At 49.7% G+C, this 27,501-nt stretch overlaps 1 protein-coding gene and 1 pseudogene across 2 annotated transcripts in view; one reads left to right on the top strand and one right to left on the bottom strand.

Moving 5' to 3' along the window:
- The first annotated feature begins 1,228 nt into the window (after nucleotides 1-1,228).
- CRKL (CRK like proto-oncogene, adaptor protein) overlaps nucleotides 1,229-27,501 on the top strand; it is a 40,075-nt gene continuing 13,802 nt past the window's right edge. For both annotated transcript variants that reach the window (XR_009864872.1, XM_062181937.1), the window contains exons 1-2: nucleotides 1,229-1,948; nucleotides 12,096-12,561. Coding sequence is in view for 1 of the 2 variants with exons in the window: in XM_062181937.1 (XP_062037921.1) it covers nucleotides 1,638-1,948; nucleotides 12,096-12,561 (777 nt within the window). In the remaining variant the exon portion in view is untranslated. The remainder of the gene's footprint in view (nucleotides 1,949-12,095; nucleotides 12,562-27,501) is intronic.
- LOC133751805 (tubulin-specific chaperone A-like) lies at nucleotides 15,646-16,310 on the bottom strand (annotated as a pseudogene).

Genomic DNA, 27,501 nt, shown 5'->3' with positions numbered 1-27,501 from the left:
ACACCCAGATAGTCAACTGACTAAGCCAGGATTCAAACCCAGGCATTCAGCTTCAGGTCCTGTGCTTTTTTCAAATCGCACCTGAGCCAGCACATCTCTGGAGAAGATGAAAACCTACTTATCCAGAGTCATAAAAAGCGATAGATTTTCACATTGGGCTGGGCCTAGGGTGGACCCTACAACCTAGGACACGTTCAGCCTGCTGCGGGAGAGACGGGCGGAGAGGCACCAACCGCCAACCGGCAATGTCCTTAGCAAGGAAACCCAAGTTTGCTTCTCTCTACTCAGCCATGCTTTCTGCGGCCAATCCGAGGGCACACGCACCCTGACGACTTTTCTCAACAGTCACTCACTTAACAAATATTTGCCAGACATTGTGCAAGGCAGACAAGACAAAGGTGAACCAAGACAGAGGAGGTCTCTGCTCTCTTAAAAACGCACTTTCTCGTGGAGGACGCAGGGGGAGGGAGCAGGCTTGGGAGGGCATGGCCGGAGCTGGGTAAGCAAGGGGCGGCCGGGGGCGGGTGGGTCTTGGGAGATTACTTTGGAGGGGCTGGCGGAATCCGGAGGGAGGGAGCCCTCAGGGCCACGCCCGAGAGCCATTTTCCTGGCCGCCACTCAGAGCCCGTGGCTGAGGCTGTCCTGGACCACCTAACCCCGGGTCAATCCAACCTTCATCCCCCCTACTGACATCAGTCAGGACACTTGGCCACCGGGAGTCCCTCGGCCTTTCAGGTCACCCAGGGCCTGCGTCATCCTCTCGCCTCCAGGACTCATCCTCTGGCCGGGCTCCCTCGGGCCCCTCAGACCCGGCCAGGTCACCTCAGTGCCACGCCTCCATGGCCCGCGATTCGCCCGGCACGTTACGCTTTGTTTCCCAGAAGCAGGTTTTCACACACGCCGCTCCCTCCTCAGCTCCAGCTGTTTTCCTGCCTGCGCCGGGCAGGCCCGGCGGCCGCAGCGCCCCCGGCGGCGGCGGACCGAGGCCCAGGAAGGGAGTGCCCGCCGCCCCCCGCCTCTTCGGCCTCCTCCCGGAACGCGGGAGCGGGCGCGAGCGGCGCGCGCCCGGACCGCCCCGACCGTGCTCCTGATTGGCTGTGCCCCGTGACGTCACGGGGAGGGCCTAGGCGGCCGCAGGGAGCCGGAGCTGCCGCGCGTGCGCAGGCGGAGCGCGCTGAGCGGAGGGGGGTGGTGGCTGGTCGCTCGTCCCGCGTCCGCCATTTTGTTGCTGTGGCTATTGGGAACGGGCTGGTCCAAACTGCCCCGGAGGCACGAAGCTCTCTGGAGTCCGGTGCTTCGTGTGACGGCGTGGGGGGCCCGTGAAGACTTGTGGGGCTGCGGAGCCGGTGCGTTCTAGGCCGGGAGTCCCTGGAGCCACCCCCTCCCGACCCCGGGGCGGCCTCCGCTGCGGCTCGGCTTCGCCCGCCCACCCCGCATCCCCCCGGGCCGGCCCTCTGTGTGAGGCGGCCTCGGAGCAGGCGGGCGGCGGCAGAGGATGCTGCGGGCCCGGAGCCCAGAGAAGGGTGCTGGCCGGGCCGTGTGAGCGCGCTCCGCGGTGTGCCCGGAGGCCCTGCCTCGGCCCCAGCGCCGTCTGCCGAGCTCTCAGGCTTCCAGAGCAGGCGAGAGCAGCCGCCACCATGTCTTCGGCCAGGTTCGACTCCTCAGACCGCTCCTCCTGGTACATGGGGCCGGTGTCTCGCCAGGAGGCGCAGACCCGGCTGCAGGGCCAGCGCCACGGCATGTTCCTGGTCCGCGATTCCTCCACCTGCCCCGGGGACTACGTGCTCTCGGTGTCGGAGAACTCGCGGGTCTCCCACTACATCATCAACTCGCTGCCCAACCGCCGTTTTAAGATCGGGGACCAGGAATTTGACCACTTGCCGGCCCTGCTGGAGTTCTACAAGATCCACTACCTGGACACCACCACCCTCATCGAACCCGCGCCCAGGTAACGCGAGCTGGCGCGCGACCCCCGGGTGTCCGGGTGAGGGGCTGGAGCCCGGTCCTCCGCAGCCCTCAGTCCAGAACCGCATTGTTCCCCAGAAGGCGTTCCGAACGGGAAAGCTTAGTGTCAGGATCTGGGTCACTGGATCAGAGGGCTGCGTTCAAATTCGCGGGAGCGGCGATCGTATAGCCGACACTCACGCCTTTTGTCATATTTCCTGCAGTACTAATGCAGGGTTTTATTTATTTGTTTTTAATTTTTTTTGGGGGGGGGGTGGCGCGGGAACCATAGACTGCTTTTGAGAATCTGAAGGTAGCCGGAGGGTGTCTCCACCCGCCAGAAAGTGCCGGTACACGGAGGTTGACCCCTTGCAGATCTCCAGGTTAAGAACCCCTGGGCTGCAGCCCTTGGGTAATCGCCAAATGAAAATGCTTTCGCGTTTAGCAACACAAACCTGTAACTGAAAGAAGTGTCGGCTGATGGTCTGGTGCCAAGTTTGAAGCGGCCCAGACACACCTGTTTCACCTTATATGAATGACAAAAGAGAAAGTGCGACGCCTTCAGCGAGGGCTGTTTTTGGGGGGAGAGGGGGTGTACCCTCTCCTCAGGTGGATCATTCAATAGGCTCACGCCTTAGTTTCTGTTTTTTAAAGACAAGAACCCGCAGTGACATTGCCGAGTAAAATGCGCTATTTTATTGGATTGTTTTCTTTAATTGGCTTAAGCGGTTTTTTTTTTTTTTTAGCGGTTTCTTTTGTTTAAAATTATGCCAAATTGGAATTGAAAAAATTGCCCAGATTTTTTTTCAAAGGGTGTTTCACTGCCCAGTTGGTTTCCTAAAACATTTGTTTAAAAGGAACGGGATGTTGATGTAGTTTTTTTCCTGGAGTGAGGTGTTCCTGACTTTATAGATTGCCTAATAACAAGGTATTGCGCTAAACTTAAAACATTAAGAGCTATTATAATTAATTAAAAACACCAACTGAATGCATAAGTGTTGCTTCTGTGAAATAGAGAAGAAAGCAAGCCACAGCGGTATATTGACTGTAAGGTTACTTATCTAAGAGAGAAAGTCCTATAAATCAAATACCGTATAACAAAGGCCATGACGCCAAGAATCTCATTGGTCAGACTCCAAATCCTAACCTGCTAGGAGATAAAGTCCGAACGAGTGTCATCCCAGTGTAAGAGGTGGATGAGAACCTTACCACTGTAATATGAGCATATTTGTAATACAAGTAAATCACTTCTCTAGTTTGTACAAGTGAACTGCCTTTATGAAGCTATACTGTGTGGTTATAACGAGGGGACAGTTGCTGTAATACAGCCGTTGGTTCGAAAAAGTGTGAGTTAATGGGTGAGCTTCCACCAGAGGGAGAGAAGGAAGTACGCTATGGTGGGCTTCCCACTCCCCACAAAACCCAGATTTCCCATAGGCGACTTCCCAGTGTGGGCCGCTCTCATCCTTTGATGAGGTACGCCTCTGTACCTTTGGCTGTTCATTGACAGACTCCACCCACACTCCACCTATTGAAATCCTACCTGTTGTGTCAGTCCCCTCAACAAATAATAGGGTGTTTCGCCCTGACCCTCCCCCTCACAGTCCGCTTGTATAATTCTTTCTCTTTCTCTGTGCCCTCTGCCCAAGGTTGCTGTTAGTTTTTTCCTGAGTATCCCAGTACTGGTCAAATTAGATCTGGACTGGATTTACTTTTTTATGCTGAATCTTTTTTTTTAAAGATTTTTTTTTTTTTTTTTTTTTATTCAGAGTTACAGAGAGAGGGGGAAAGGACAGAGACCCTCCATCCTCTCAGGTTCACTCCCCAAATGGCAGTAACAGTCAGGGCTGGGCCAGGCCCAAGCCAGGAGTCTGGAACCCCATCTAGGTCTCTGTTGTGGGTGGTAGGGGCCTAAGCCCTGGGTCATCTTCCACTGTTCTCTCAGGCGCATTAGCAGGGAGCTGGATTGGAAGCGGAGCAGCTGGGACTTGAAGCTGAACCAGTGATCATATGAGATGCCAGTGTTGCAGGTGGTGGCACCACAGTGCCTGAGCTCCTGTTACCCTGGATCTTTGAGATGCTACTCCCAAGCTTGAAATTCACAGAAAGCTAGTGGTTAGTGGAAAGTTACCAAATGGAAGACTCAGTGTGGTATGTCTTCACAACCCAAACAGGATAAATTCAACGATTTATCTTCAGGCATGAGAACTGAACCAGAGTTTGGGGCCCCTTGGCTAACAGTTCATTTATTTGGTTTTGTTGTTCCGTTGCTGAAGGTCATAACTGAAGTATTTTCCTCAGAAGTTAAGGGCAGATGCTTTTATGTCTGGTCATATTTATTGGCATTTTTCTTAACTCTTCATTTTCTATTTTCATTCTGAACTCTAACCAGCACTCATAAGGGACATTGGCCTCAGAGGTGGCGGTTTAACTGCTGCACCACAGTGTCACCCCTACTGACAGATACTCCCTCGTGGAATTTACGTATTAGTGGAGGAGACAGACTAAAAAGTACGTGGAGGAGTAACACAACAAAGGAAAGGAACCTGGGCTCAGAGGTATCACAGAAAGGACCTTCCTGAGGTAGTGCGGTCCAAGAAAGCATGGCCGCTGTGGAAGCAGCAAGCTTGGACTGGAGGAGTCTGCCCGGCAGAGGGGAAGCTTGTGCAAAGCTCTGAGAAAGCAGTGCTGGTTCTGGGAGGAGAAATGGGTTTGCTTGAGAAGAACTCAGAATTAGTGGACAAGGGAAGGAAATCGGTTTTATTTAAAGTGATATGGGCTCCTTGAAAGGAAGGAAGTTGTCAGTGTAATCCAGGTGCAAAATGATGGTGACTGATAGTGGCAGTGAGTCTGTGACTGCGAGGTGCCTATTATGGAGATAAAATTGATGTTTCTGATGACTGGGAGGCACGATGGGGGAGAAGCAAGATCATGGTGTGATGTATTTGTAGCTGGGTGTCCTCTAGGTTTATCTTATTAATTGTTTTTCCTATTTGTTGGATTCCTGTGGTGGGTTTTAAGTTTACCCTCCACCGGGTATCCATGTTGAATGGCTTTCGTTGATTTTGAACGAGCCAGTAGAATTCTCCTTCTGCACATGGCTGTCATTTTTATGATGCATGAACAGGAATCTTGTATTTCCCATTTTATTTGATTGGAAGCATTCTAAAGAAGATTTCTGGACAAATTGTCGGAATATGCAGATGGTCTTTTTTGTTTTTAGTTTTTATTATTTGAGGGGTGGAAAGAGCACCCATCCACTGGTTCACTCTTCAAAAATGCCAGAATGATCACAGCTGAGCCTTACTGAAGCCAGGATCCTGGGACTCAATCTGGGTTTCTCACATGGTGTAAGGAGCCAGAGTTGGAAATCAGATCCAGGCACTGGATGTGGGTAGCTGAACCATCGAGCCAAATGTGCACTCCTATCTAGTTCTAGTTTATGTAGATAATATGCAGGATAAGAAAAAAGATCATCAGAAATAAAAATTTATCATTAAGAACTGAGGGAACTTGGCCAGCGCCGTGGCTCAACAAGCTAATCCTCCACCTAGTGGCGCCAGCACCCCGGGTTCTAGTCCCAGTCGGGGCGCCGGATTCTGTCCCGGTTGCCCCTCTTCCAGGCTAGCTCTCTGCTATGGCCCAGGAGTTCAGTGGAGGATGGCCCAAATGCTTGGGCCCTGCACCCCATGGGAGACCAGGAGAAGCACCTGGCTCCTGCCTTCGGATCAGTGCAGTGCGCCAGCAGCAGCGTGCCGGCCACGGCGGCCATTGGAGGGTGAACCAATGGCAAAAGGAAGACCTTTCTCTCTGTCTCTATCTCTGTCCACTCTGCCTGTCAAAAAAAAAAAAGAACTGAGGGAACTTGACCCTTTGAGAAAATCATGTCTGTTTTCACTCAACAGACATTGAACATTGAGTTTTTCTGGTAATTCGGAGCCAGCATTTAATCTGACGGTTCCTGTCATGCTCCTGGGGGAGCTTGCTGGTTCCTGAGGGTTTTGTTTTGTTTTAAGGCCGTTTCCACGCGTGGTAAATGAGAGAACCAAGAAAGGGTGCTTAGTCTAACCGAAGGGCCCAGAGGTAGACCCCCACACCTATGACGCAGAAAGCACAGCGATGCCTCCGTCCACATACCCTGTTCTAAATATTAAGGACACAAATGTAAACTTTCATAATTGGGAATAGAGGAGAAGGATTACCAGCGGCTTTGATCAGCATGGAATTTGAGCCTTTGATTGAAGCCAACCGGTAGTGTCAGTCACCCAAGTTTGCTTCATTATGCTTAGAATGGAAGCTTGTCCAGTTAAGAGTTGTGTTCCTACGCATGTAAAGTGCTGGAAGCCAGGGCTGGTGTTGTGGTGCAGCGAGTCGAGTAGCTGCTTGTGATGCCGGCATTCCCTATCAGAGCGCTGGTCTAGGTCCCGGCTGCTGTGCTTCTGATCCAACTGAAGGCAGTGGAGGATGGCTTCAGTGCTTGGCTCCCTGCCACCCTGTGGAAAGATCATGCGTGGAGCTCCTGGCTTCACCCCGGTCCAGCCCCAGCAGGTGCTGCCATTTGAGGAGTGAAACAGCAAATTGAAGATCTCTGTTTCTACCTCTCTCTGTGTCACTCTGCCTTTCAGATAAAATCTTTATAAACAAGAAAAAAAAAAAAAAACTACTGGAAGCCATTTGATTTGTGGCTTTTTGTCAGACCGTTTGTTTTGAACAGATGGACTAAATGATTTCTAAGGGTCCTTGAGGCCAGAATATTTTAGTTCTTTGTGATGAGTAAAAGTGGACCCTGCTTATTAATGGGAGTTGAGATTATCCTGAGCCAAGATCATTACAAGCAAGGTGGGGCCACCAGGCATGTGTCAGCCTGCCTGGAATGATGGCTGAGAACGGCCAGGCTGAGAACCTGGAAATACAGGCGGAGGAATGACAAGGTGAACGGACTGCACAGGCGCACCAAGCGGCACACGGAGTTCTCCTTGTCTGTGTAACAGAGTTAAGCCAGAGTTAGGTCCTTAGCGCTACAAGCTGGGCTTTTGTGCTTTCAGAAGGAAACAGGAATGGAAATAGGAATGGGAAGTTCTAACATTTGCAGCCCTGTATACCAGTACCAGACAAAGCGTATTATGGGAGTAAACCACGGGTTTTGTTTCTCAGAAGTTCAGTTTGTTGAAAAAGTAAAACAGAATGCATGTGCCTTAGGCTCGGGCGACTGCCGGTGCCCGAGGAGTCCCACGAGGCTCAGAGGGCTTGCTCTTTCCGCGTCTGGAGGATGGGAACAGGATCTGAGAGAGAAGAGGTGGTGGATGGTGCCTGCTGGGAGAGGCAAGGTGTTGTAATTAATGTGAGTGATGCGCTGGAAGCTAGGTAGGAGGGATAAAGCTGACTTGGAAAGCCGGGGCCCCTCTCCCCACCCCCATGCCTTGTAAATGAGTCTGACAGTGGGAGCCCGCCAGGTTTTTACTTTTTAGAAACTGTTCTGGTGTGGATTGGGTTAGGAAGAGACTGGAAGTTAATTAAGCGCTACTATGGGAGAGAAACCATGACCAGCTGAACTAAGATTAACTCTGTTGGGAATGTAAAGTGGGGACTCAATCCTTGCTGGGCAGTTGGGCATAGAAAGTGAGGGAAGAGGCCGGCACCGTGGCTCACTTGGCTAATCCTCCACCTGTGGCGGTTCTAGTCCAGGTCGGGGTGACGGATTCTGTCCCGGTTGCTCCTCTTCCAGTCCAGCTCTCTGCTGTGGCCCGGGAAGGCAGTGGAGGATGGCCCAAGTCCTTGGGCCCTGCACCCACATGGGAGACCAGGAGGAAGCACCTGGCTCCTGGCTTCGGATCGGTGCAGCACACCGGCCGTAGTGGCCATTTTGGGGGGGTGAACCAACGGAAAAGGAAGACCTTTCTGTCTAACTCTGCCTGTAAAAAAAAGAAAGAAAGAAAGGGAAGAGGTTTGACTTCAGAGAGAATTAAGTGCCTTTGAGGGAAGAGAAAGGATTGGGTGAGAGGGGCAGTTGTTTTCAATAGGAAGTCTTTTGGGGAACCTAAGGGTAGCCAGGTGTGCTTTAGTAACCTGATGGGTTTGTTACTGAGGGAAGAGGTGGGGGCTGAGTCTGTTGGTTTGGCCCTTAGAATCACACAGAATGGGGCTGGTGCTGTGCTCAGCGGGTTAAAACTGCGGCGCCCCCATCTCATGTGGGTTGGTTCCAGTCTGAGGTACTTTCCGATTCAGACCCCTACTGATGTGCCTGGGAACGCACATGGGAGACTGGAAGAAGCTCGACCTGACTGTTGGGGCCATTTAGGGTGTGAACCAGTAGATGGAAGATCTTTCTCTCTCTCTGCCTCTCTCTAACTCTACCTTTCAAATAAATAAATCTTTAGAAAAAAAAAAAAAAACTGGAATGAGCAGAGCAAGAGGAGATGTGGAAGGCAGGCGAGGGGTGTAGTGCATGTAGGCCAACAGGTGAAAGCTTTTTCTCTCTTTCAAAATAAATAAATGTTTGAGATAAGTTTATTGTAGTGCAACAATTTGAAATCTAGCTTTTTAAAATATTTTATTTGAACGTGTGACAGAGAGGGAATGATAGAGAGAACTCCTATCTGCTGGTTCCCTCCCCAGATGGCCACAATGGCTGGGGCTGGTTCAGGCAGAAGCCTGGAGCCTGGAACTCCATCTGGGTCTCTGCATGGGTAGCAGGGGTTCAAGCAGTTGGGTCACCTGCTGTTGCATTCCCAGGAGCAGGGAGCTGATGGGAAGCAGAGCAGCTGCTACCCATATCCAGCACTCCTTGGGATGCCATCGTCACAGGCTGCTGTGCCACAGCACTGGCCCCCCGTAGTATTTTCATGGTACCTCTTTTTTTTTTTTTTTTTTTTTTTTTGACAGGCAGAGTGGACAGTGAGAGAGAGACAGAGAGAAAGGTCTTCCTTTTTGCCGTTGGTTCACCCTCCAATGGCCGCCGCGGTAGGCGCGCTGCGGCCGGCACACCACGCTGATCCGATGGCAGGAGCCAGGTGCTTCTCCTGGTCTCCCATGGGGTGCAGGGCCCAAGGACCTGGGCCATCCTCCACTGCACTCCCTGGCCACAGCAGAGAGCTGGCCTGGAAGAGGGGCAACCGGGACAGGATCGGTGCCCCGACCGGGACTAGAACCCGGTGTGCCGACCTCTTTTTTAAAGACTGAAAGGTAGAGAGAGAGAGAGAGATCTTCCATTTTCTGGTTCACTCCCAAATGCTCACAGCAGCCAGGGCTGGGCCAGGCTGAAGCCAGGAGCTTGGAATTCAGTCTGGGTCTCCCGTGTGGGTGGCAGGGGCCCAGATGTATTAGGTGTTCCCTAGGGTGCCCACTGGCAGGCAGCAGGGTTCAGATGGGATTTACTAGATGTGCTGATGGAATGCGAGTGTTTCAGGTCTCACTTCACTGCTCTGCCAAAGGCCTGCCCCTAAACTGATCTTTTTAATTCCATTTTTCCGTGAACTTTTTGAAGTGCTCTTGTACTTTTTTTTTTAAGATTTATTTATTTGAAAGAGTTACAGAGAGAGGTAGAACCAGAGAGAGAGAGAGAGAGAGGTCTTCCATCTACTGGCTCACTCCCCAAATGACTGCAGTGGCCAGAGCCAAGCTGATCCGAAGCCAGGAGCCAGGAGCTTCTTCCGGGTCTCCCACGAAGGTGCAGGCCATCCTCCACTACCCTCCTAGGCCATAGCAGAGAGCTGGATTGGAAGTGGCGTAGCTGGGACTCGAACTGGTACCCATACGGGATGCCGGCACTGCAGGCCGGGGCTTTAACCGGCTGTTCCACAGTTCTGGCCCTGAAATGCTCTTGTACTTTAAGGATATGCAAAGAAACTTGCTAATTGGATAATCGATATGGATGATGTCTTCCTACAATCAGTGCCTGGTATTGATAATAAGTATTAACTTTTCATTAATGTTGCTGCTCCTGGTACACCTGCTGTTTTTAAGACATACTGATATTAAGCAGTTTGCCCTTGGTTATAAAATTGTTAATAAGTAACAAGGCCTTTGAAATTTTAAATCAAGCTCCTAATCACCTAATCATTATGAGTATTATGAAAGTAGTTGTAGTAAAAAGAGATACAAGTTTTTGTTTGTTTTTTAAGATTTTATTTTCCCCTGTGCTGTGTGGCATAGTGGGCTAAGCCTCAGGTGCCATATGGGCACTGGTCCCAGTCCAGCTCTCTGCTATGGCCTGGGAAAGTAGAGAAGATGGTGCAAATCCTTGGGCCCCTGCACCTGCATGGGAGACTGGAAGAAGCTCCTGGCTTCAGATCAGCCCAGCTCTGGCCGATGCTTTCATTTGGAGAGTGAACCAGCAGATGGGGGATCTCTTTCTGCTTCTGCCTCTGCCTCTCTGTAACTCTGCCTTTCAAATAAGTAAATACATCTTTAAAAAAAAAAAAGAAAAGTAATGTGGCTGTATATATTCAGGGCCATAATAAATGTTCATGTTCTTTAACCTAGCTATTTGAGTTCTGGGAGTCATAAGTTAAAAAAGTGATAAAGGGAAAATATGCTCAAAGTGTGTGGCATTGATGTTAAAGATGAAGCAGTAGTGAACTGTCCAGGGTGCTTCCTCGTGGTGTGCTCACAGAGTGCTGTGGCCGTGGAGGTGGAGACCGTGATGTGCAGACACACCTGTGTTGTGATGTGAGGAAGAAAAGCTGCCGCAGTGTTCCTAGAGTGGACCCAGGCTATGGTGAAGCCCCCTCGTAGTGAGATACAAACTCCGGAGGCAGCCCAGCCTAGGGTAGAGTCTGTGCTTCAGAAAAGGGGGAGGGGAAGGAACGTTTTTTCCCACTTGGGGCTTTACAGCTTTTCAGACCTTGTCTCAGGTGAGGAGAGACTCTTGTTTCTGGTGGCTGTTAGCAAGACCGTGCTGTGTGGCTGACCATGGGAGTTCACCTCCATGTCGCTGGGCAGATGTCAATGTATCTGTAGCCACCGCAGGGCTGCAGTGGTGCCAGCAGACTGACACTTACCCGGGGGCTCTGACCTGTGCGTTTGCAGTGAACGTTTCATAGATGCTCATTTTGATGATCAGGTGGTAATTTTATTTTGGTAGACATCTGGTTTTTGTACTTTGAGGGACCAGAGGCAGACCTTTCTCATCTTTTCTCTGTGTAGCCAGGGAAGTGTGCAGGATGTGTCATTAGATTAGGACTGGGAGAAAGAATTTGTGGCATTTGTGACAAAGTCTAATGGAAGGCAGCTACTGAACTTAAGATTTTAAAAATAAATTAAGATTGGGTATCGGCTGGCACCCTGGGTTCTAGTCTCGGTCGGGACGCCAGATTCTGTCCTGGTTGCTCCTCTTCCAGTCCAGCTCTCTGCTGTGGCCCGGGAGTGCAGTGGAGGATGGGCCAGATCTTTGGGCCCTGCACCCCATGGGAGACCAGGAGGAAGCACCTGGCTCCCGGCTTCTGATCAGCGCAGCGCGCCGGCCATAGTGGCCACTTGCGGGGGATGAACCAACGGAAAAAGGAAGACCTTTCTCTCTCTCTCTCTCTCTCTCACTGTCAAACTCTGCCTGTCCAAAAAAAAAAAAGGTATCTATATGTAAACAAAAACTTATAAATCAGATGTGGTGTGTATATACATTTGACATGTAATTTGAAAAGGCATACTCAGGATATTGACTTTCGTTAAAGACTACAGAAAGTACAATCTGAAAGAACCTTCTTACTCCTGAGAATAAATATAGAGAAATAATTCATTATGGAGGAGTGTGGTTTATTAAAAAATTTGATAGGGACCAGCATTGTGGCATAGTGGGCTAAGTTTCTGCCTGCGGCACTGGCATCTCATATGGGCTCTGGTTCTAGTCCTGACTGCTCTTTTTCTGGCCCAGCTCTCTGCTGTGGCCTGGGAAAGCAGTGGAAGATGGCCCAGGTCCTTGGGCCCCTGCACCCCATGGGAGACCTATAGGGAGCTCCTGGCTCTTGACTTCAGATTGGTCCAGTTCTGGCCGTTGTGGCCATTTGGGAGTGAACCAGTGGATGGAAGACCTTTCTCACTGTCTCTCTCTCTCTGTCTGTAACTCTACCTCTAAAATGAATAAAATCTTAAAAAAAAAAAAAAAAAAAGTTTGATGACACTGGTAAGATTTTTCTCCTAATTTTCTTTCTCTTAAGGTATCCAAGCCCACAAATGGGATCTGTCTCGGCACCCAACCTGCCTACAGCAGAAGAAAATCTGGAATATGTACGGACTCTCTATGATTTTCCTGGGAATGATGCTGAAGACCTGCCTTTTAAGAAAGGTGAGATCCTGGTGATAGTAGAGAAGCCTGAAGAACAGTGGTGGAGCGCCCGGAACAAGGATGGTCGGATTGGGATGATCCCTGTTCCTTATGTTGAAAAGCTCGTGAGATCCTCGCCACACGGAAAGCACGGAAATAGGAATTCCAATAGCTATGGGATCCCAGAACCTGCTCACGCGTATGCTCAACCTCAGACCACAACTCCTCTACCTGCAGTTCCCAGTACTCCTGGGGCAGCCATCAACCCCTTGCCATCCACACAGAATGGACCTGTCTTTGCGAAAGCAATCCAGAAAAGAGTGCCCTGTGCTTACGACAAGACAGCCTTGGCGTTAGAGGTAAAACCTGTTCAGACTGGCCTTTTGGGTTCTTTGACATTTGGTTTTCATTTAATTTCTGCAAAGTCGTGACTTCTCATTTAAGATTATGTTCATGGGAGTTAAAAAACTGGGTGATTCTGAAAGATGCAGTTAGTGTTGCACATGAATTTTTTGTCCTTTCCTTTTTCTTGTTTCTTCCAAGTTCTCAGCCTGCTTATTCTTACTTCTTGTTCCTAAAAGCCCCTAGATTTGATTTCAGTAGTTGGTTTTCTTTCCAGTAAGGAAAGATGATAATTAAGAAAGGTCCAGGGGCTGGTGCTGTGGCGTCACAAGTAAAGCTGCTGCCTGTAGTGCTGGCATCCCATATGGGCGCTGGTTCGAGTCCCAGCTGCTCCACTTCCAATCCAGCTCTCTAATATGGCCTGGGAAAGCAGTAGAAGATGGCTCAAATCCTTTGGCCCCTGCACCCGCATGGAAGACCTGGAAGAAGCTCCTGGCTCCTGGCTTCGGATTGGCCCAGCTCTGGCTGTTGTAGCCATTTGGGGAGTGAACCAGTAAATGGAAGATATCCCTCCTCCCTCTCCCCCCTGCCTCTCTCTAACTGCCATTCAGATAAATAAATAAATCTTTAAAAAAAAAAAAAAAAAGTCCATGACCTTGAGGAGAAATCAGCATACAGAAACATAGTCATTTGTGCAGTTCCCATATTTCTAACCTGCTAAGTAGATCAGCTAGGCAGAGAAATGATTGTAAAATGTTTCAGTCCTTGGATGTTACAGATTTTGTAAATTTATAATGTGTCATGAAATAGAGCTTGAACATTTTAATCACCATATCATTTTCTTCTTACTAAATACTAACTGCCTTTTTAAAATAGAAGACTCTTGGCCGGCGCCGTGGCTTAACAGGCTAATCCTCCGCCTTGCGGCACCGGCACACCGGGTTCTAGTCCCGGTTGGGGCTCCGGACTCTATCCGGTTGCCCCTCTTCCAGGCCAGCTCTCTGCTATGGCCCGGGAAGGCAGTGGAGGATGGCCCAAGTGCTTGGGCCCTGCACCCGCATGGGAGACCAGGAGAAGCATCTGGCTCCTGGCTTCGGATCAGCGAGATGCGCCGGCCGCAGCAGCTATTGGAGGGTGAACCAACGGCAAAAAGGAAGACCTTTCTCTCTGTCTGTCTCTCTCTCACTATCCACTCTGCCTGTTAAAAAAATAAAAAATAAATAAAAATTAAAAAAAAAAAAAAGAAGAAGACTCTTGTGCCGGAGCTGTGGTGTAGTGGGTTAAGCCACAGCCTGCAACACTGGTATCCCATATGGTGCCGGTTCAAGTCTCAGCTGCTCCACTTCTGATCCAGCTCCCTGCTAATGCACCTGGGAAAGCAGCAAAAGATGGCCCAAGTGTTTGGGCCCTTGCCACCTGAGTGGGAGACCTGGAGGAAGCTCCTGGCTCTTGGCTTGTATTGCAGCCATTTGAGGAGTGAACCAGTAGATGGAAGACTTCTCTCTCTCTTTCTCTCTCCCTTCTCTCTGTAATTCTGCCTTTCAAATAAATCTTTTTTTAAAAAAAGATTTTTGTATTTTCAGAGCAGTCCTATATACTTCCTTTCTTTTCTTTTAAGATTTATTTATTTGTTTAAAAGGCAGACACAGATTTACATCCACTGGTTCATTCCCCCAAATGGCCACAACAGCTAGGATTGGGCCAGGCTGAAGCTAGGAGCCAGGAATTCCATCCTGGTCCCCCATATCAGTGGCAGGGGCCTGCCTTCCCCAGCACATTAGCAGGAAGCTGGATCAGAAACAGAGTAGCCAGCATCACAGGTGGTGGCTTAATCTGCTGTACCACAACAGCAGCCTCTTTTTTTATTTTTATTAATTTTGGCCAAGGTATACAAATACATACAATGAGGTAGAACCTTATTATTTCATTTTCACTTATCTTAAAAATAGATGTATTCTGGCCGGAGCCGCGGCTCAATAGGCTAATCCTCCGCCTAGCGGCGCCGGCACACCGGGTTCTAGTCCCGGTTGCCCCTCTTCCAGGCCAGCTCTCTGCTGTGGCCAGGGAGTGCAGTGGAGGATGGCCCAAGTGCTTGGGCCCTGCACCCCATGGGAGACCAGGAGAAGCACCTGGCTCCTGCCATCGGATCAGCGCGGTGCGCCGGCCGCAGCGCACCTACCGCGGTGGCCATTGGAGGGTGAACCAACGGCAAAAGGAAGACCTTTCTCTCTGTCTCTCTCTCTCACTGTCCGCTCTGCCTGTCAAAAAAAAAAAAAAGTATTCTTTAAATTAACTTATTTGAACAAAACGGAGAGATCATCCATCTACTGGTTCACTCCCCAAATGCCTACAACAGCCAGGGCTGGGCCATGCCAGCCCAGGAACCCTGCTTCCTAGAGTGTGCATTAGCAGGAAGTTGGAATCAGAAGAGGCAGGACTTGAACCTTTGCACTCTGATATGGGATGTGGACATTGCAAGAGAAATATATATATATATATTTTTGACAGGCAGAGTGGACAGTGAGAGAGAGAGACAGAGAAAGGTCTTCCTTTGCCGTTGGTTCACCCTCCAATGGCCGCCGTGGCTGGCACGCTGCTGCCGGCGCACCGCACTGATCCGATGGCAGGAGCCAGGTGCTTCTGGTCTCCCATGCAGGTGCAGGGCCCAAGGACCTGGGCTATCCTCCACTGCACTCCCAGGCCACAGCAGAGAGCTGGCCTGGAAGAGGAGCAACCAGGACAGAATCCGGCGCCCTGACCGGGACTAGAATCCGGTGTGCTGGCGCCGCTAGGCGGAGGATTAGCCTAGTGAGCCGCGGCGCTGGCCGCAAGAGAAATCTTTTTTTTTTTTTTTCCAGAATCTAACAGATTTTATTTTGTCAAAAATGTCTATGCGATTGAATGATAACAGGTTAATTAAAATATTTATAAAATCTGAAATAAACAAGCTTATTAGATAAACTCATTGATGCACTAAATTAGGCAAAGAAAAATATATGTAACTGCATAAGAACAATCACATTGAACAGAGCAGTGGTCAGTAATGAACTGTAGAGTGGACCCCAGGCTGTAGCGCGAAGAGCACCCTGCGCAGACAGGTTTCAGGCTTCCAACTTCACCAAGTCCAGGGCTAGCCGGGCTTCCTTCTGTTCCTCGGCTTCTTCCAAGTCTTTTTCTCTTTCTAGTATCTGCTGAAGGGCGGCGTAGGCGGCTTCCAGCCTGCGCTGGCAATCCGGGATCATCATGCGGGACTCCTGCAGGATCTCTGCCTGCTTTTTAATGGCATAATTTTCACCATCTTCAGCTCTCATTTTTTCAATCTTTTCTTCTTGTTGTTTTGCTTCTTTATCATACATCACTTTTTCTTTGACCAATCGCTACACCACGCCGGTCTTGATTTTTTTTTTTTTTAAAGAAATATTTTATTTATTTGAAAGACAGAGTTACAGAGAGAGGTAGAGATAGAGAGAGGTCTTCCATCTGCTGGTTCACTCTCCAACTGGCTGCAACGGCCGCAGCTGTGCCGATCTGAAGCCAGGAGCTCCTTCCGGGTCTCCCATGTCGGTGCAGGGGCCCAAGGACCTGGGCCATCTTCCACTGCTTTCCCAGGCCACAGCAGAGAGCCGTATCGGAAGAGGAGCAGCCGGGACTAGAACCAGCGCCCATATGGGATGCCGGCGCTTCAGGCCAGGGCCTTAACCCACTGCACCACAGCGCCGGCCTGACTGGTCTTATTCTTGATCTGCCTCACGGGAGGGTCGGCCATGGTCCCGGAGCACCGCGGAGGAGGGGCGGGAGCCGAGCCGCCCTCCAGGCGGCTGAGAAATCTTAACTGCTATATCAAACACCCTCAAGACCTAAATACCTGCATCAGAACATGGAATTTGGTGCCATAGAGTCCAGCTCTTGTACTTTTGTACTTACTGTTTAACCTGGGGAAGAGCACTTCACCTCTGAGGGTTTTATTTTTTTATTTATTTTTTTATTTTTTTTTTTTTATTTTTGACAGGCAGAGTGGACAGTGAGAGAGAGAGACAGAGAGAAAGGTCTTCCTTTTTGCCGTTGGTTCACCCTCCAATGGCCGCCGCGGTAGCGCGCTGCGGCCGGCGCACCGCGCTGATCCGATGGCAGGAGCCAGGTGCTTCTCCTGGTCTCCCATGGGGTGCAGGGCCCAAGTACTTGGGCCATCCTCCACTGCACTCCCTGGCCACAGCAGAGAGCTGGCCTGGAAGAGGGGCAACAGGGACAGGATCGGTGCCCCGACCGGGACTAGAACCCGGTGTGCCGGTGCTGCAAGGCGGAGGATTAGCCTAGTGAGCCGCGGCGCCAGCCTGTTTTGTTTTGTTTTGAAAATATCTTATTTATTTATTTGAGAGGTAGAGTTATAGATAGTGAGAGGGAGACAGAGAGCTAGGTCCTTCTGTTGGTTCACTCCTCAAATAGCCACAACAGCCAGAGCTATGCCAGTTCGAAGCCAGGAGCCAGGTGCTTCTTCCTGGTCTTGATGCGAGTGCAGGGGCCCAAGCACTTCTGCCATTTTCTGCTGCTTTCCCAGGCCACAGCAGAGAGCTGGATTGGAAGAGGAGCAGCTGGGACTCAAACCGGTGCCCATATGGGATGCCGGCGCCACAGGCAGAGGATTAACCTGCACCATGGTGCCAGCCCCTGTTTTGTTTTGTTTTAAGATTTATTTATTTAATTGAAAGGCAGAGTTTACAGAGAGAGAGATCTTCTGTCCACTGATTCACTCCTCAAATGGCTGCAGCTGGTCCCATCAGGAGCCAGGAGCTTCTTTTGAGTCTCCCAAGTCCTTGGGCCATCCTCCACTGCCTTCCCAGGCTTTACTCTGCATGCCACAGCGCATCCCCACATCTGAGCTTTTTTGCCCTTACCTGTATAATGTAAATAGCTCTGTTATGCTCAGTAGCTGTGGTGAAGAAAAAAAAAAATCAAATGATGTTTGTAAAAAATTTTTTGTAAACCACGGACTGCTGTATAATGGTCACTTGAGTTCCTTTCTTTGATATTATCGAATTGCATATATATTAGAGAAACCAAGATTATGTTAGTGACAGTTGTCTGTATTTAAGGTCAAAACAGAGAGGGTTGAGAGCCCAGTTATATCATAGGATGACATAATGGAACCCGCTGCTTCAGAAGAGCAAAACTTAACCTGCCAAACAGCCTACCGACAGATAAAAGTCACTAGAATTCATTTTGTGTATTATTTTCCCCTTGGTATCCTCAGTTCTCTTTGGACCAGGAGAAATAGCTGAGTGAACTACACCTGAAGGTTTATTTCAGAGTCTGTGACGAGGTCTCCCTCTCATGTTGGTTGTTGAGGCTTGTGGCAGAGACCACAGATGGGGAGGACCCAAGTGGTTTTACACTTCCCAGGGGAAGAACAGCAAAGAAAACAAGAGAAACCTGCCTCTACAGATAAGAATCCTGGCTCTACAGATAAATATCCAGCTTTCTCCCATTTAGTGCCTTAGACAAAACAGGGACCTGCCCCCCTCACCCTCACCTTTAAGGTTATTTTGGGGCCAGCAGTATGGCCCAGCGGGTTAAGCCATGGCCTGTAGCACTGGCATCCCATGTGGACGCCAGTTCAAGTCCTGGCTGCTCAACTTCAATCAAACTCCCTGCTAATGGGCCTGAGAAAGCAGTGAGGATGACCCAAGTAGTTGGGCCCCTGCATCCACATGGGAGACCTGGAAGAAGCCATTTGGGGCCCAGCGCTGTGGTATAGAAGGTAAAGCTGCCACCTGCAGGGCCAGCATCCCATGTGGGCGCTGGTGTGAGTCCCAGTTGTTCTTCCAATCCAGCTCTCTGCTACGGCCTGGGAAAACAGTAGAAGATTGCCCAAATCCTTGGGCCCCTGCACCCCTGTGGGAAACCCGGAAAAGGCTCCTGGCTTCGGATTGACCTAGCTCCAGCTTTTGTGGCCATGTGGAGAGTGAACCAGCAGATGGAAGACCTACCCCACCCCACCCCACCCCTCTGCCTCTTCCTCTTTGTAACTCTGGCTTTCAAATAAATAAATCTTTTTTTTTTTTTTTTAAGCCATTTGGAGAGTGAACCAGTGGATGGAAGTCATTTCTCTCTATAACTCTGCTTTTGAAATAACTAAATCTTTTAAAAAATTAAAATTAAAGAAAGATTATGTATTTGGAAAATCAGAGTTAACAGAGAGGCAGAGAGAGATCTTCATCCCTGGTTCACTCCCCAGATGGCAGCAACTGCCGGGGCTGTGCCAGACTGAAGATAGGAGACAGGAGCTTCTTCCAGTCTCTCTCACATGGGTGGCTGGGGCCCAAACACTTGGACCATCTTCTGCTGCTCTTCCAAGGCCATTTAGAAGGAAGCTGGGTTGGAAGTTAAGCAGGAGGGTCCTGAACCCGCTATGCCACAACGCCAGTCCCACCTTGGACTTTTTTTTTTTTTTTTTTTAAGATTTATTTACTTATTTGAAAGAGTTACAGAGAGAGAGAAGGAGAGGCAGAGAGAGGTCTTCTATCCACTGGTTCACACCCCCCCCCCCCCCCCAATTAGCCGTAACAGCTGGAGCTATGCCGATGATCCGAAGCCAGGAGCTTCCTCTGGGTTTTCCCATGCAGGTGCAGGGACCCAAGGAATTGGGCCACCTTCTGCTGCTTTCCCAGGCCACAGCAGAGAGCTGGATCAGAAGTGGAACAGCCAGATCTCTAATTGGCACCCTTATGGGATGCCAGCACTGCAGGCAGCAGCATTTCCTGCTTTGCCACAGCACCAGCCCTCCCTGGACTTTTTAATGCCCTCTGGTTTGTAGGAGTGTCTGGCATAGCAGTTAAAACACTGCTTTGGGAGGCAGCATTGTGGTGCAGCCAGTTAAGCTACTGCCTGCAGCTGGCATCCCATGAGCTTCAGTTCAAGTTCTAGCTGCTCTACTTCTGATCCAGCTCCTTGTTAATGTGCCTGGCAATGCAACAAAGGATGGTCCAAGTACTTGGGCCCCTGCCACACTCATGGGAGACCCAGATGGATTTGTTGGTTCCTTGGCTTCACCTTAGCTCAGCCCTGGCTGTTGCAGCCATTCTGGGAATAAACCAATGGAATGAAAATCTCTCTATGTATTTCTTCCTCTTTCTGCAACTCTGCCTTTCAACTAAAGAAATCTTAGAAAAAAACCAAACACTGCTTTGGACGCCTGCATCCCCTATCAGAGTGCCTGGCTTTGAGTCTCAGCTCCACCCTAGAGTCCAACTCCCTGCTAGTGTGCACCTTGGGCAAGAAGTGATGGCTCAAGTGTTTAGGTCCGTGCCAGTCACATGGCAGACCCAGTTGAATTCTAGGCTCCTGGCTCAGCCCCAGCAGGCATTTGAGGAGTAAACCAGCAGGTGGAAGATCTCCTGTCTGCCTTTCAAATAAATAATCAAAAACAGTTTTTAAATACTCTCCAGTTTGCATTGTGGTTTCAGCATTTTGAAGCATTTTCACATCTGTCATTTCAGCATGGGATTATGGGATTAAAGAAATGGGTGTGACTCATGTTAGGCCACTCATTTATGTTAGCACACCAGAGTGAGAACCTTGGGGGGGGTCAAGCTCCCAGTCAGAATTTTGAGCCACCTACCTGTTGATCTTTAGCTCTGTGCTGTGTGCATGCTTGCTTGCTTGCTTTTTTCTTTTATTCTGAGAGGCAGAGAGCTCCCATCTCCTGGTTCATTCCCCAAATGACTGCAATGGCAAGGGCTGGGCCATGTCAGGAAATCCAATCCAGGTCTCCCACCTGGGTAGCAGGGAGACAGCCACATGAACCATCACTGTTACCTCCCAAAGTGCCTATTAGTAGGAAACTGGGGTCAGGAGCAGAGCTGGGACTCACCCATACACACCTATAGAGGATGTGGGCATCCAAGTAGTGTCTCATCCGCTAGGCCAAACACCTACCCCTAAACTGTGTGTGTTCCAGAGACCTTGTGTTTGCTCTGTTTGAGTTCCTTGGAGTATGTGTAAGGAGGCTGCAGGAAGCAACACCAAGTATTGCACTGGGGATCTTTTAGAGTTTGGTGAGTGGGTGCCCAGGCAAATAGGTGCCTAAGAGGCCAGGACTAAAAGAAAGAGCCTGCCCACCTGATGATGGATATTTTTTAAATTTTCTCTACTAATTTGGAAGGCAGCATGTCAGGGAGAGACTGAGAGATCTTCCGTTAGCTAGTTCACTCCCCAGATGCCATTAGGAGCCAGGGCTGGGCCAGGCCAAAGTCAGTAACCAGAACTCCAGCTAGTTCTCCCACATGGCTGGCGAGAACCCACATACTTAGGCCATCGTCGCCATCGTCGGCTGATTCTGAAGAGGAGTAGCCGGGACTGTGACTCTTGATATGTTATGTCCCCATCCCAACAGCAGCTTAACCCGTTACACCACAGTGGTGCCCCAGATGATGGGGCCTATTTTAAGACAGCCAATATTATTGGCCATCACGCAGCTCTCCTAGGCTCTTTTTTTTTTTTTTTGGACAGGCAGAGTGGACAGTGAGAGAGAGAGACAGAGAGAAAGGTCTTCCTTTTGCCATTGGTTCACCCTCCAATGGCCGCCGCGGCTGGCGTGCTGCGGCCGGCGCACCGCGCCGATCCGATGGCAGGAGCCAGGTACTTATCCTGGTCTCCCATGGGGTGCAGGACCCAAGGACTTGGGCCATCCTCCACTGCACTCCCTGGCCACAGCAGAGAGCTGGCCTGGAAGAGGGGCAACCGGGACAGGATCGGTGCCCTGACCAGGACTAGAACCCGGTGTGCCGGCGCCGCAAGGCGGAGGATTAGCCTAGTGAGCCGCGGCGCTGGCCTCTCCTAGGCTCTTAAACTCTAGAGAGAAGTCTCAACATCTGAGCCTCCTCATGACGCCACCACAGCCGTCTGAGTTTCTTTAAAGGCCTTATTTGGTGCTTCTCTGAGAGAGCATTTTTGGTCAGAAAAATATGCTTTTACCAAATTCCACTTAATGGTGTTTCACTTTCTGTATTTTTTTTTTAAGATGTTTTTATTTGAAAGAGTTGGGGGGAGGGGGGGCATTCCATCTGCTGCAATGGCCAGCACAGGGCCTAAACAAAGTCAAGAGTCAGAAGCTTCTTCTGGTCTCCCACGTTGGTGCAGGGGCCCAAGCACTTGGGCCATCTTCCACTGCTTATTCCACACCATTAGCAGAGAGCTGGATCAGAAGTGGAGCAGCTGGGACACAAACACGTGCCCACGTAAGATGCTGACGTTGCAGGCAGCGACTTTACCTACTACGCTACAATGCCAGCCCTGACTTTCTATAGTATATATTTAAATGATGCTTTGACCATAGCATAAATAAATGTGTATGCTTATGTTATCTCTAAAACTATTAGGATAATGTTGCCAGTTTGATCTTGTTCAAAGGAATTCTCTTGGGACTGTTGTAACTAGGTTACCAGGAAAAGTATTAAAATTAGAATGAGAAACAGTGAGACAAGTAGGACAAAATGTGCCAGTCATTGAAGCTTCCTTATTCCCCTTGACAGCATTACAGGGAAGGATGGTGGCTTAGGTCGGGGTGGGGATTGTCCGTCTGCAGGCCATATGAGGCCTGTGAAATCGTTCTGTCAGCCCTGCCAAAGCAACTGCAGGCAGGGCTCAAACTCCAATAAATCTACAACAGACTCATCTTTAAGTTCCTAATTTTGTATGGCCCACAGATGATGTTACAAAAATATTCTTCATCTCTGGCTTAGCTTAGATGATCTACCTTATTTCTTGAATTATTTCAGAAGCTTTTTTTCCTCCATAGAACCTGATTTTTTAAAGACTTTCTGTAAGCAAAGAGATATTTTAAAGCTAGTGTTTTTTTTTTTTTTTTTAAGATTTATTTTTATTTATTTGAAAGACAGAGTACAGAGAGAGGTAGAGATATCGGCTGGTGCCGCGGCTCACTTGGCTAGTCCTCTGCCTGTGGCACCGGCACCCCGGGTTCTAGTCCCGATTGGGGCGCCGGATTCTCTCTCGGTTGCTCCTCTTCCAGTCCAGCTCTCTGCTGTGGCCCGGGAAGACAGTGGAGGATGGCCCAGGTGCTTGGCCCGTGCACCTGCATGGGAGACCAAGAGGAAGCACCTGGCTCCTGGCTTCAGATCAGTGTAGCGCGCCAGCTGAAGCTGCCATTTTGGGGGGGTGAACCAACGGAAGGAAGACCTTTCTCTCTCTCTCACTAACTATGCCTGTCAAAAAAAAAAAAAAAAGTACAATAGTGGGGGAAGGGCTTCCATCTGCTGGTTCCCTCCCCAGATGGCCGCAATGGCCAGAGCTGAGCTGATCCAAAGCCAGGAGCCTCCTCTGGGTCTCCCACATGGGTGCAGGGACCCAAGCACTTGGGCCATCTTCTGCTGCTATCCAGGCCATAGCAGAGAGCTGGATCGGAAGTGGAGCAGCCAGGACTAGAACTGGCGCCCATATGGGATGCCGGTGCTTCAGGCCAGGGCTTTAACCCACTGTGCCACAGCACCAGCCCCGCTAGTGTGTGTTTATCTGTTGTTACCTCTTGCTCACTTCTTTTCAAGATGACCCCCAGGATTTGATTTGTAGGGGAACACTTGGTACCTCTGTTAGGTGCATTGAGGTGGGTGTCCTGTTCCTTGAGAATGTAGCTTGCTGGTGCCTGTGACGTGGGACTGTGGGGCAATCCCAGATTGAGGGAAGCACTGCAGCCCCTTATGAAAGACAACTGAGGGGCTGGCACTGTGGCGTAGCGGGTAAAGCCACTGCCTGTAGTGCTGGCGCCCACATGGGCGCCTGTCCAAGTCCCAGCTGCTCCACTTCTGATCCAGTTCTCCACTGTGGCCTGGGAAAGTAGTAGAAGATGGCCCAGGTCTTTGGGCCCACACACCCATGTGGGAGGACCCGGAAGAAGATACTGGCTCTTGATCAGCTCAGCTCTGGCCCTTGCAGTCATTTGGGGAATGAACCAGCAGAATGGAAGACCTCTTTATCTCTCTCTCTCCCTCTCTCTCTGTACTCTTTCAAATAAATAAAATAATCCTTTAAAAAAAAAAAAGACAGTTGTGTAGAAGAGAATATTTGAAGCAAGGATGCTGTCACAGGATCCCTGTTGTCAAAGCTGGTTCTGTGACACTGAAGAAGCAAGATGATTAGGAATATATCACAGACCTGTGTTCAGGTCCTGGCTTTTACGTGATCTTGGGCAAGTTGTGTTAGTTCTCTGGCTCTAAGATTTGATATTTGTTCGCTAATTATCCATTCACGCAGCCAACATGTGACATGCACGCCTTTGAGGAGCTTCCACCTAGGCAAAGAATAGACACAGAAACCAGCAGTGTGATGAGGAAGGGGAGTGGGAATTGGGGAGGGAGTGTATGCAGGTCCTGGACTGGGAGGCCTTTTTGGAAGAGATGACTCCTGCACTGCGTTTTGAAGAGTGAAGTGGGAGAAGACAGTCCTGACAGAGGGAAGAGCTTCCATGAACTAGGTTAACACCACTGAGTAGCTGCAAATAGGTGAGCATGTTGGACATCAGACAAAGCAAGAAAACTAGTTTGTTGCCCTGTCACCAAGGAGAGGAGATTATGTTTTCTTCTCTTTTTTTTTTTTTTAAAGATTGATTTATTTATTTGAAAGAGTTACACGGAGAGAGGAGAGGCAGAGAGAGAGAAAGAGGTCCTCCATCTGCTGGTTCTCTCCCCACCCAGATGGCCACAAGGACCAGAGCTGCACCAACCTGAAGCCAGGAGCCAGAAGCTTCCTCCAGATCTCCCATGTGGGTGGAGGGGCCCAAGGACTTGGGCCATCTTCCACTGCTTTCCCAAGCCATAGCAGAGAGCTAGATTGGAAGTGGAGCAGCTGGGACTCAAACAGGCACCCATATGGGATGCTGGCACTGGCTTTACCTGCTACGCCACAGCACTGGCCTCTACGATTTTTTTCTTTCACATGTCTTTGAGGCATGAAGCAGCCAGTTTGTCACAACTGATGGAAATACTAAAGTTTGCCGTTCACCTTCGTTGTAGTTGATTTTAGACCAAATGCTTGATTTCCTTATAATACTATCCTCGTAAGTTGTGTTATATGCTTTCCTGATTCAGAGTGAAAGGGAAAAAAATTTCTTAGCATCTAAAAATACTACTACTTAACTCCAGGTACAGACACCCATAAGTATTTGCTATATAAAACTTTATATCCAGGCCGGCACCGCAGCTCAACAGGCTAATCTTCCACCTGTGGCGCCAGAACACCGGGTTCTAGTCCCGGTCGGGGTGCCGGATTCTGTCCCGGTCGCTCCTCTTCCAGTCCAGCTCTCTGCTGTGACCCAGGAGTGCAGTGGAAGATGGCCCAAGTCCTTGGGCCCTGCACCCGCATGGGAGACCAGGAGAAGCACCTGGCTCTTGGCTTTGGATCAGCACAGTGCGCCGGCCGCAGCAGCCATTGGGGGGTGAACCAACGGAAAAGGAAGACCTTTCTCTGTCCACTCTGTCAAAAATAAAAATAAAACTTTATATCCAGCTGTCTAAATGGAGCCTCAGTTGCAGGTTCTTGTAGGGCATGGGTTAAGAAAATGGTGACATGAGTTGGGTGTCTGCAGAAATTGAAGTAGAACAGATTCTGTGGAGGAAGAATAACAGTTTTTCAGGCTGCAAGTGAGACTTAGTTAATTTGGGATGGAATTGATAAAAAGCAAGGAGAAAAAGAAGTTACAGTAATGCTTATGTCATTTAGTCCAGCCATCATCTTAAAGCTCTTGGACTTCTACCATTGGCCTTCCAGTTTCAACACGGAAATCTCCAAAAACAACCAACTTCAACAATGTTCATTGAGTACTTACCAGGTGGTATGCTAGGAACTTGGGATATAGCAATAAAACAAAGGTTTCTGTCCTTGTGAAACCAGTGGAGCAGACTGTCTCCTGAGGCAGTTTCTCCCCTATTGTATGACTAACTACAAGTAATTTAAAAGTTCTTGCTTGCTTCTTCTCCAGGGAGAAACCATCCACAACCAGTCCTCTTCCTGTGTTTGCCTAGCCTGGTGTTGTCCCTGTTGAATTTCTGGCTCTTATTTTCATTTTTAGTATATCTTTTGATAGGTAATGATTATGTTACCGGAGAATGGCAGGGTTCTTGTCTTCGCGCAAGAAAGAATTCAGGCGGGAGACAGAGTAGTGGAAAGTAAAAGGTAGCGAAGTTTATTAGGGTAGGGACATCCGCAAGAACGGATGGGCACCTCTCCAGACAGGACCTGAGAGTGCCCAGTCGCTCGGACTGGGGGTGGCTGTGGGGGGTTGGGGAGTGAGGTTACATGTTGAGTGGAGAGATTACACCTGACCAGGCCAGGTGGGCGGCTTAGCAGAGAGACAGAGGGCTGAGCGCGCAGTCCGGTTGAGGGCGGGGGGGGGGGGGGGGGGGGGTTTAAGGAGATGGGTCTTTGTCTTCACACATTTCCTCCTGAAACAAAGGATTTTATGGATGTAAATATTAAGAAGCTCCTATCTAAGTTTTCCCTTGAAGGTATCAGACTGGAGGAAGCCTAGCTGGCGCCATCCTGGGTTCAGAGGAAGGGTGAGCAGGGCCCCCTAGAGAATCTGGGCTGTATCTGGGAGATTGTGGAAGATTTGTCAGGCAGAAGGGGCGTGGACCTCCACCTGGTAGGTTATCAGGTAGAAGGGGGCAGGGCAGAATGCGAATACCGAATACCAGGCTGCTCCTGAAACATTAACAGGATGACTTTGAGATGCAAATGCATATGCTGGACATATATATGGCCTGTTACACACACATAAGCTCATATTTGACTTCCTACCTAACAATTAGATCAGGGCTTTTGGTTTTGCCTTGTTACAGTATCTATACACTTGTGAATATTTCTAGATCCTGATTCTGTCATTTAGCAAAATGATTACTTTCCCTTAAAAAAAAAAAAAAAAAAGATGTATTTATTTAAAAGGCAGAGTTACAGAAAGAGAAGGAGAGATGGAGACACAGAGTGATAGATCTTCCACCTGCTGTTTGCTCCCCAAATGGCTGCAGTGGCTGGGGCTGGGCCAGGCTGGAGCCAGGAGCTTCATCCAGGTCTCCGTGTGGGTGTGTTGTGGCCTAGGTTGGGCCAAAGTTAATAACCCAGGCTCTTGCCTTTTACTTAGAGAAAGAAGCCTTAAGTACAGGCACAAACACGCATGAAACATGATAAGGTTTATTTACAAATGAGAAGAATGCACAGGCCCATGAGGGCATTGTTTAGGGGGAGTGGAGCAGGCAAGGTAAAACTGGGAACTTCATAACTGCTCTGCTTGTCCTGGGCCCTGGAGGTGGAAAGAGAGAAAGGGAGTCCCCTGCCCTTCACTAGGCTTCCTGTGAGCTTCCAAAAGGGGAGTGATGGGGTCGGTGCTGTGGCATAGCGAGTGAAGCTGCTGCCTGCAGTTGCCGGCATCCCATATGGGCACTGGTTTGTGTCCCGGTTGTTCCACTTCCAATCCAGCTCTCTGCTATGGCCTGGGAAAGCAGTAGAAGATGGCCCAAGTCCTTGGGTCCCTGTATTGCCTGGGAGACTGGGAAGAAGCTCCTGGCTTCAGAGTGGCACAGCTGTAGCCATGCAGCCATCTCTCCCTCTTTCTCTCTGCCTCTGCCTCTCTGTAACTTTGCCTTTCAAATAAAAAATAAATCTAAAAAGGGGGGTGATAGTGGTTATATAGTGCTGCCCCCAGGTAAGGGGAGGTACATCTTGGGAGGGATCATCTGATTGATAGGATTACGTGTGGGTAGGGGAGGTGTGGCCTCCAGCTCATGAACTTAATCTGTCTCCCTGACTGTTCCCACATCAGGTGCGGGAACCCAAACATTTGGGCCATCTTCCATCTTTCCTAGGTGTTTGAGCAGGGAGCTATATCTGAAGTGGAGCAGCCAGGACTCAAACTGATGCTCATTTGGGATGCTGGCACTGCAGGCACCTGCTTAACG

Source organism: Lepus europaeus, chromosome 23 (genome assembly GCF_033115175.1).
Source record: "Lepus europaeus isolate LE1 chromosome 23, mLepTim1.pri, whole genome shotgun sequence".
In the NCBI taxonomy this organism is placed as follows: Eukaryota; Metazoa; Chordata; class Mammalia; order Lagomorpha; family Leporidae; genus Lepus; species Lepus europaeus.
This window is presented reverse-complemented; position numbering and strand designations above follow the sequence as displayed.